Consider the following 10,057-nt stretch of genomic DNA (forward strand, 5'->3'; position numbering starts at 1 on the left):
TGTCCCATCCCCCACCACCCCTGCCCATAACTGGCCTATCTTCTCACAGCTGCGCACACGCTCGTCCACCACTGAGCAGTATCGGAAGTCCTTGTGTGTCACAGAGTCCGGCCTATCTTCTCACAGCTGCGCACATGCTCGTCCACCACTGAACAGTATCGGAAGTCCTTGTGTGTCACAGAGTCCGGTTTCCTAACAGATTGTTTTGGAGTGTAGCGGTGGTGTAGTGCACACCGCAGCCTTGCAAAATGTCCTGGTGGTACCAATGCTACAAGTCGGATCCTTCTGCTCTACAGGCCACGTCTACTATAAAGCTTGACCAGCATAGCTATCCTTATCCTTAGACATTTTTAAGAGTAGGTTAGACAAACATTTATTTAAGATAATTTAGACAGGGACGATCCTGCCTTGAGCAGTGGGTTGGGCAAGGTGACCTGCTAAGGTCCCTTCCAGCCCTACTTTGGGTGTGAAAAACATCCCAGCTACACCAAAAGAAGAGAGGTTTTCTTAGCTTAGGTTATGTTTGGAGAGGTGGCATAGCTAAGCTAGGATTAAAACCACTTCTATCAGTGTATGTTTTCTCTCTGTGATTAAGAACTCCATAAGCTTAACTTTCAGGCATAGCTTTAGCAAGCAGATACTCTACTGTAGATAAGCCCAAGAGCATGAATTGCAACCACTTGATATGAATACAAATCAATGGCAGGGTTTTTTGGGGGGTTTTTAGAAGCTGATTTAACTTCATGTAGAAAATTTACACCCTGAGAGCACCTAGCCAGTCCCAGTGGGGCTGATACATGGGAGGTCATGGCAATAGAATAAAGCAAAATGAACTGCAGTTGTGCGTAGTTTCAGACACTGTTTTACTCTGTAATCCCTTTTTCCTTTCAAGCAGAAGTTTGACATTTTCTTTCTTCGCTTGTGAAATGTTTGTGCAAAGCAAAGCCGGACTTGAGACTGTGCCACTGGATGGTTTGGGGTTTTGTTTGGTTTTCGTTTAAAAAGAAACAAAAAGAGATCCTTTCCAGTAGGAGAACTTTAGAGCTAGAATCCATATTTCCTGCTTTCTTAGTCACAGTTTAAATTCCTTCAGATGTCATATAAGGGTAAAATAAAAGTCCTCTGTATCTATCTAGGAGGGTGTGGGGAGGGAGTGTCCTCTTTATCAGACAGCCTTAGGCAAAAGTGAACAGAAATCAGAAGAGCAATGCTGCTTAGCTTGGCGGTCCTCCATCTCATTCATAAAGTCCAATTCTGAAATCTGGAGTCAACAACTTAATGCTATCCCATAACAATGAGTAAGCTTTTATATAAGCCAGTCATAGCCCTCAGTTTCAAATAACATGTGCTGTAGGTTGTATGCACATAGCAGCTCCTGTGCTCAGATGCAGCAGTGGTTCATCTGGTCGAAGTGCATGGAAACTGGAGATAGTAAAGAACTGCTAGTCTATCCCTCTACTAGTGCAGAATTGTTTCTTACCCTTTCAGGTCTTGCTGGGGCTTCTAGCAATCTGCATGTCAGTGTCCTTGACAGGGACCTGTGTCCTAATGTTAATACACCAAGCTGTGCAATACTTGGTTGACTTTTACTTCATTTTATGCCTTGATCAGGATCTTTGTTTTATATATAAGCACAAAACCACCTCCTCTGTTAATATAAGCTTTCTAGAACCACTCTTCTTCTCCTCACTGGCCTGGCCTAGGATGATGATGGATTTACTGATCACTTGTTGTCATCCCCTCTTCCTCAGCATAGAAAGTGTCCTGTGAAGAGCTGTAGTCATGTGGTGTGTTTCTCAAGCTGGACAAGGAGGAAAGGGCACAAAGGCTTTATAGTCAGACAGTAAAGAGGGACAGATAGATTGAGCCTCAAAATGAAACCTGAATGGTCTTGAACTTGATCCATCCCTTAAAGGAGAACTTAGTAACATTTATGGAAAATTGGGTTCACTATGTTCTCCTCCTCCTTGTCATAGATTTCATAGACATTAGGGCTGGAAGGGACCTCACAAGATCATCGGGTCCAGCCCACTGCCCAAAGGGCAAGAAGTTGGCGAGGGTCAAAGGATCCCAGAAAGATAAGCGTCCAAATGTTTCTTAAAAGTGTGCGCAGTAGGTGCTTGCACCACCTCTGAGGGGAGTCTATTCCAGGCCTTGGGGGCTTGGACAGTAAAGAAGTTTTCCTTTATGTCCAGCCTAAAATGGTCTTGCAGGAGTTTGTGACTGTTGGACTTTGTCATCCCTTGGGGTGCCCTAGTGAACAGGTGTTCCCCCAGATCCTGATCCACATCCCTCATGTACTTGCACTTTGGTCATGGATGCTTGCACTTCAATTCCCACCCATGACATGAGAATCCCATTGATACAGATAGATTTGAACTAGGATTGTGTTTCCAAGCATCTATAAACTTGGTGGATCTAGCATGAATCTGCATCCACACTTTATTTATATCTCTGTCTAAGCTGCTCTAAAGTGCCAGATGCAAACATCTTTGGACTTTTAGAGTGTTTGAAATTCAGATCCAAACTCTATTAAGTCAGTCTGTGTTCAGTGTATGGCACTGATGAAATACTTGTAGTTGGACATGTGGTGTATTAAAAAAGGGGAAAAAATGGTTTGGGAGATCTGCCTTAATTGCCTTAAATTTGATTATCTTATTTTGAAACAGGCATACTCTTAACAGTAATAGTACCAAGGCTACCTTACCTCTTTTTCTGGTTTTCTGGTTTTGATGTCTTTTAACATCCATTGTTACACTATTACTTAAAAGCTGCTGCTACTGCTGCTGTTCTAATGGGCTCTATTACAAAGAGATAAACATCAGCTATGTTTAATGTTTAGTTTTTTTCACAATTTTAGCTGGGGTTTCTTGAGCAAAGGCAGGAAACAAGAATCAGAAATGTTTGGTATTTCAATGGGGCTATCTCCTTCCATCTGTCAAACCTCTTCTCTGAAGACTCTCAAAACTTTCCATCCCGTCTTTCTGCCTCTGTAGATTAGTAGGTTTTAGGGGTATTGGGAAGGGAGTTACTTTTTCCTGGAGGGCTACATAACCCCTTTTCTACCTGTCTTGTGCCCCTTTGCTTTCCTTTAAACCTCTAAATTGGAGTGGTCTCCTTTGCACAGCAAACTGAATATCAGCCAGCAGCTTCTCTGCTGAGCCATCTGAACTGCTCTCTTTTCTCCCCACCAGCACTGAGCGATCGACATAGTCCCACTGTGTTGCTCTGAATCCAGGGAATGAGAAATCAGGCTCTGAATTAGACCCAGGTGGGTTGTGTGGGAACATTTAATTCCCATGGGGTTGCTAGTCCCTTCTTTCCCTTCCTCCCCTCCACTACTCAGTGTTCACGTGGTGAAATGATCATGATATTTATCCTCTGCAGTGCCAAGTTATTTATCCTCTGTTAGTGTGCTGAGAAGTGGAATCATTGTTCTGTTACTCATTGTACCTGTTACTATTTCCTTTCATTGTATATCTTTATAATCCCAGGGGCTTGAGGGTTTGGGGGGGCGGTGTTAATGCTTTTGTTTTTCTTTTCTCTCCAGGGAATTGACCCAACTCTTGCTTTCTGTGGTTACTTTTTTTCCTTTCTAAAATGTATTCTGGTTAGGAAAGCAGACTCCCATCAGAAGTGGCCTGTGTTCAAACACCACATCCCATCATTGGTGGAATTCTTGTAATATCATTTTGCCTTTGATAACTTTCATCCCCAAAACACCTACTGCGTGTGCTTGCAATGAACGGCACAGACCCAAACGGTCATCTGTGGGAACAGAGACCAGTATTGTTGGCAATAAAGCCCACGGGCAACTATTTCTTGAGCTTAAAGAAGCTCTTTTACTTATCTAGTGGGGCATCAACTCAATAGAGACAGAATTCTTTCTATAAAGCTGTAGAAATTATGTGCTTATCACTACTAAAATGGAGCTGCCTTTGGGGGTGGAGGATGAGAGCCAGCTTAACAACAAGGAGAGGAAATGGAAAATCCTGGCAAAGGTTACAGGTGCAAAGCCTTGCTCTCACACAAGAGTATGGGATATTTTAACACACATCCAGATGGGACCTGTGGTTTATTGTCCCCAGTCATTCAAAATTAAGCTTGTTCCAGAGCTTGAGTCTGCCTTATCCCAGCTGGGACTATGGGGGTGGAATAGTATGGCAGTATGAGTGCAGCAGAGAAAACAGATGATCCTCTAGCGTCTGTATTCCACATTCAGTGGCTGGGCCCTAGACTGCGGTGTTGTCTGCACTCTCAGGTTTGTCCTTGAAATAGTTGTGTGAAGGGCAGGGGAACAGCTGTGAAATGATTACTCATCTGTCCACCTGACGTCTCCTGAGGTTTCTCTGATGTGGTTTGGTTTTGGAGGAGCTGGAAATTGTTTTTTGTGACAGTCATTTGTCTTTGAATAACTCAGTATAGCAATTGTGTCCTGCTTTCTGCTTGCCTAGCTGGAGAGACAGACTCTGTAATGGAATAAGTGATATGTTTATAAACATTTTCTCAGTTTGCTGTCCAAAAGAAACAGAACGGCAAGAATCTTCTTACCTGCTTTATTAATACCAATTGGCATTTAAAGACAAAAAAAATCAAACTTTCCCCACTTAAGGATTTCAAAGCACATTTATATGGTCATGTCACTGGCTGCAGAAATGCAGCCACCCCTGTAGCAGAGTATAGCATCTGGTTAACAGCTCACAATAAAACTTCAGGGTAAAAATGGAAAAATAACAACATCCAGTTGAAACTGGCAAGGGGTTTAAAGGAAGCAGCACATTTATTACCGAAACTGGAATTTGGGCAGGAACACTCCACTGTTCTGTTCTGGAACAAAATGCCAAAGGCTGTTTTAGCGGTCAGGCCTCCTGCTTTGAAATTAGGGATGGCTGAATATTTTCAGTTTTTCCATTTAAAAAAAAATAACTTTTTTCACAAAAGAACTGTATGTCTAAAAAATAAAGAGGATTCCAGTTCCCTGTACTGCAGCAGGACCTCATGGGAAGTGTAATTCAGTTACCTTTTATTCCTATTCTCCTCTACAGAGAGAAGCTATACTTAATCTACCGTGAGATTTTAGGTGCTACCTATAAAATGGAGATAATCCTTGCATTGTATGCTTAGATTGTAAACTCTTCAAGGTAGCCTTTACCTATATGGTTTCTGTCACAAAATGGGCCTTGATCTCACCTGAGGACTCTGGGCATTACTGGAAGGTAAACTATAATAAGCTTGTGCTGTTTAACAAAGCGGATTTGTTTTTGCCAATAGGTCCCTTGAAGTCCGCTACTTCACCTACGGGATCCTCTTTGGATGTGGCAGCTCCTTTGCTTTCCAGCCCTCTCTGGTCATTCTTGGTCATTACTTCAAACGTCGCCTGGGCTTGGCAAATGGCATCGTGGCTGGCGGCAGCTGCCTCTTCTCAATATCCCTTCCGTTCTTTTTGAAGACTGTCGGTAAAGCCATTGGGCTGGCTCACACTTTCCAAGTCCTCAGTGCCTTTATGTTTATCCAGATACTTTTGTCTCTGACTTTCCGGCCCCTCTTGCCTCCTTCTTCTGACTCTCACCAGGACGGGCAAGATAAACTGGCCAGCCGGAGCATGAAACAGCAGTGCAGGAACCAGATGCAGAATTATTTCAGCATGAGGGTTTTCAGGAAAAAGACCTACCGGATATGGGCTTTTGGAATCGCCACTGCCGTCCTGGGATACTTTGTACCTTACGTGCATCTGGTGAGAAAGCTGGGGGGAGGAGATAGAGGAGCATGGTGAGCAAGAGGGGGTGAATAGGAATTTGTCTCTGCAGCTAGTCTGTTCAGCTAAAGCCCCTCAACCTGCCTCGCATTTTGGCTGGTGATCTTCAGTGCTGTTGACCAGTGCTAGTACTCAGCTGGAGAGTGCATCACCACAATGTGTAGTGGATGCAGAGGGAAAGGGTGGGTGGGTGTGTGTGGAAGGGAGGTTTCTAATGAGATTCCTCCTTCCAAGGACTCTAAAAGGTGAGGAAGGATATTGAAGGGCAAGTGGGGACAGAGTTGCAGGGGGTCATGAAGAAGAGAGGCTGATGCAGAAGTTTCCCTGTGAACAAGAATAGTATGGGGAAGAGGCAGCTTTGGAGCATTTCACTAATACAGCATTTTGACTGCCTGAGCCCCATTCTGGACTTCATCTGTGTAAGTCATGGCAGGCTGGGCAGCTACTGCAGGTCAGTAAAGCTGCGTAAGTAATCCATCAATGCGGAGGTGGGGCACACGCCATAGTTGGAGAGCTCATTACCAGAGTGGTCTCCGAGGCCCTTCACTGATACGTTGGGCTTGAGGTTGGCAAGGGGGAGGTGGAGGTGGGTATCACTGTGAGATATACTAAGGTCCAGCATATTGTATTTGTGTAGCATAGCAGAGCCGTTCTCTAATAGCAGTTAATCCTTTGAAGGGAATGCCACACAGTTATAGTTGGTATCTAGTTACAGACATTCCTCTTAGAAATTCTTGGTCTAATATTTAAGACAGTCCCAGCCAGTCTGTGTTTTTGGTGAGTGTAATTAATAGGTTTGAGGCTTAATGGCTCTATTTCCCTCTATCCATCCCAGATTAAGTATGTGGAGGAGGCATTTAAGGAAGACCAAAAGGAATGGATTCTCTTGGTTTGCCTTGGAGCCATGTCAGGGCTTGGACGCTTGGTTTCTGGCCGGATTGGTGACTGCATTCCTGGACTGAAGAAGATTTACTTGCAGGTATGCTATGCTTCATCCTCCACTCCGCTCCTCTCCCCCATACAAGTGCATGCTAAACATGAAAGCTTTACTACCCTGGGATGACTTACCCATACAAATATCAATATATGGCACTTAGTGCATTTCATCCAAGGAGCTGTACAGGCTTTCCACCCAATTCACTAACCCTCCCAACACCCAGGAGGTAGTTAAATATTATTGAAGGTTAAAGTGAGTCATAGAGAAGCTGTATGCTTTACTCAATATCTTCCAGAAGTCAAAAATGAAAGCCTGAAAATCTTGCTAGATGCCTATCTGCATCATTGGTTATTTCAGGATCTTTGGAGATCTACCTAAGGCATGAACAGTGAGCACTGCAAGGTATGAGCAAGATGATGCAACTGAAAGCAACATGTCCAAGATAAAAGAGTGGCAGGCGAATGAGAGATTGAAGTGGGAGGGAATATTTGGAGCGGCCAACAGGGCTTGCCATTCTAGAGAGACCGAAGAATCTGGAAGGGAGACAAGGTGTTTATTATATATAAGTACAGGATTAGTCAGGGCACTGGTCATAGAAATGATGGGCTAAGGGTGGGCTTCTACACTACTTATATTATTTGTCCAAAATGAGCCCTCTTGTCTTAAAGAAATGTTTTCAAATTACCAGTATGAAATTACAGAATGGATCCTCTTACTTTTTCTCCAATAGTCCCACAACCTTGGACTTGCATTAAGAAGCCACAAGCTCATGGTTTATCAGTTACCTGTCTAATATCTGCACTTTGACTCTTCAGGTTGCCTCCTTTATGCTTTTGGGCCTCATGTGCATGATGATCCCACAGTGCCAAAAATTTGAAGATGTTATTGTTGTCTGCCTCTTTCTTGGACTTTGTGATGGTTTCTTTATAACTATCATGGCTCCCATAGCCTTTGAGTTGGTTGGACCAATGCAAGCTTCTCAAGCTATTGGCTATCTCCTGGGTCTTATGGCCATCCCAATGACTGCCGGGCCACCAATAGCAGGTCAGTAGAAGTGTCGGACTCTAAAATCACAGGATTTTATGGGATTGCATGTTAAGTCTTGCATCACAAATGATTGGAAGGTGGTGGTGGCTAGGGAAGAAGTGAGGTATTGTGGGAAGAGGAAACACATACTGTTGTCTTCTTCACATATTTTGGCATAAACTAATGCATTATCTTAAAAATATTCTATGTTTTGTCCACATTAATTTTAGCTGCAGTATGTTTACAAATAAGACTTTTCCTATGATGCAATAGTGTTTTTCTTCACGTGGGGCAGCTGAATACTGAAAAAATTAACAGAGCATGTTTCATCATCCCAGCAATTTAAGAGAGAATTTTAAGAGCAGATGATAGAATTAGACAGAACAGACTAATATCAGAATTGACCATGTTTTAATAAATATTTCGTAGATGTGTGTTAGCCTCAGTTACTTGAAAAAATATTTTAAATTAGAGTTCCATAGTTACCACTTTTTTATAACATGAAATTTAGAGCTGGAGTTTTGGCAGAGGGTACAAATCATGCCTCAAATTACTGAACAGAATGTAAAGATTAGATATGGGGTCATTATCCAACAAACATCTGCATACTTGCTTAACTTTAAGGACTTTGAGCTTATTTGTGTTTAAAGTAAAACACATGTGCAAGTTCAATGCAGGAACATGCCCTTGAACAAGAAGGGCAGCTGAATTTGATAAAAACAAAACAAAAAAAAAGCACTATCAGTGCCTATGCTTCTGGGCATGAATTGATGATTCAGCTGGTGTTGAGAAAAGACTGTCAGCATCATTACGCTGCTCCTTAGAAATATCCTGAATTGGACACATCACGCAAAACCATGCAATCCCTATGTTTCTACATGCAAGAGAAATCTTGGAATTCTAGGGACTTTCCTAACAGCCTTCAAATGATGATGGAAGTAGGTAGCATCTCCAGAAAAAAAAAGTCTGGTCATGTAAGAACTTGCTTGAACAAATGGTATTGCACAGTTGGTCTAAAGGGAGTAGCGTGTAATCAGTAAATGTCAGTAGTTGGTTCCCTCTCCAACCAAAAAAAACCCAAACCAAAACTAGCATGGACATCCATAAGCAAACCCTATGTTACAAAGAAAGGGGTTTAACGCTCAACATGTTTATAGGCAGCTGGTATCCTTTTTCCTGTATATTTGTTTATCAATCTAGTGATAAGAAATTGCATCTGCAGTATTTGATTACTAAGTGTTACCTTGATTTTTATTTCTGATTCTGGTTTGAGTCTCAGAATCTTATTTCAGTTGTAGTTAAATAATAATTAGTATCTGAGGTTGTGATCCTTAATTCTGATACCAACTTTTAAAATCCTGGGTAACAGAGCTCTGTTCTATGAAGCCTAGTTAGGCTGGAGCTGGAGAGGGCCCAAGTTGTCTCCTCTGTGGATTTAGGAAGACTTAAATTAGCCATTAGTCTAAAGTAACTACAATCACGGTTCTTCTGTTTTTCAGGATACCTCCATGATTATTTTGGGACTTACCACCCATCCTTTTATTTTGCTGGAATTCCCCCAATTATCGGGGGCCTGGTCTTGTCTGTCGTGCCTCTGGTTCATCAAAGAATGCTCAAGAAACAGCAGCCGGATTCTGGCAAAGACAAAATGTTGGTTTCAGAGACCGTCATGAATGGAGAGCTCCTTCCAGGCTGTCCTACCACCGAGGCACACATATAAAGCCTTTTCCCAGTCCCTCACTCCCAGAGACATGCATACACATGTACACACTCTGACACCAGCATCTTCCCCCTGTCTAAGCACAGGCCCTTTTTTAAAAGGAGCATAATCCTGTGCAGTTGCAGAGGTGCTGCAATATATTTGTTAGGGCTGTGCGAAGTTTTGGGTACTGATTTGATTTGGATGAGATTTGGCCTGATTCAGTAGCCAAATCTCCAAATCTGAATCAAATTAAGAGACCAATACAAAGGTCTGAATTGATTTGAAGCCTCCAAATCAATTTGGAGGAGATTCGGTGATTCAGGCAGTCCCCATTTGCCTCGCAAGCAGCTGGACCCAGACTCCATGCTGATAAGTAGGGGGCTGCAGCGGCTGTCAGGGCTTTTGGGGGCTCATGGCAGAGCCCCCCCCCGCACAGTGCGGGGCAGTGGGGGGCAGCAGGGATCGCTGCCCTGCCTGGCAGGAGCCAGTGAGTGCGGGGCTTTTTTTTTAAAACTGCTGGGACGCTGGTGCTGGGCAGGGCAGGGCAGGGCAGCCATTGATGGGGTTGGGAGAGTGGGTGGGGGGTGGGACCTGTTTGATTCGGCCAATTCGGCAGCGGGCGGAACTCTTGATTAGA

At 43.3% G+C, this 10,057-nt stretch overlaps 1 protein-coding gene across 1 annotated transcript; it reads left to right on the top strand.

The window, feature by feature from the left end:
- Nucleotides 1-5,250: 5,250 nt before the first annotated feature.
- Nucleotides 5,251-9,946, top strand: SLC16A2 (solute carrier family 16 member 2; the record flags this gene model as incomplete). Its single annotated transcript, XM_014524220.2, has 4 exons — nt 5,251-5,734; nt 6,591-6,734; nt 7,508-7,736; nt 9,218-9,946. Coding segments are annotated over 4 exons (1,078 nt in total), but the record flags the coding sequence as incomplete, so codon positions are not given.
- Nucleotides 9,947-10,057: the final 111 nt, after the last annotated feature.

The sequence above is a fragment of the Alligator sinensis genome, unplaced genomic scaffold, assembly GCF_000455745.1.
Source record: "Alligator sinensis unplaced genomic scaffold, ASM45574v1 scaffold1196_1, whole genome shotgun sequence".
Lineage (NCBI taxonomy): Eukaryota > Metazoa > Chordata > Crocodylia > Alligatoridae > Alligator > Alligator sinensis.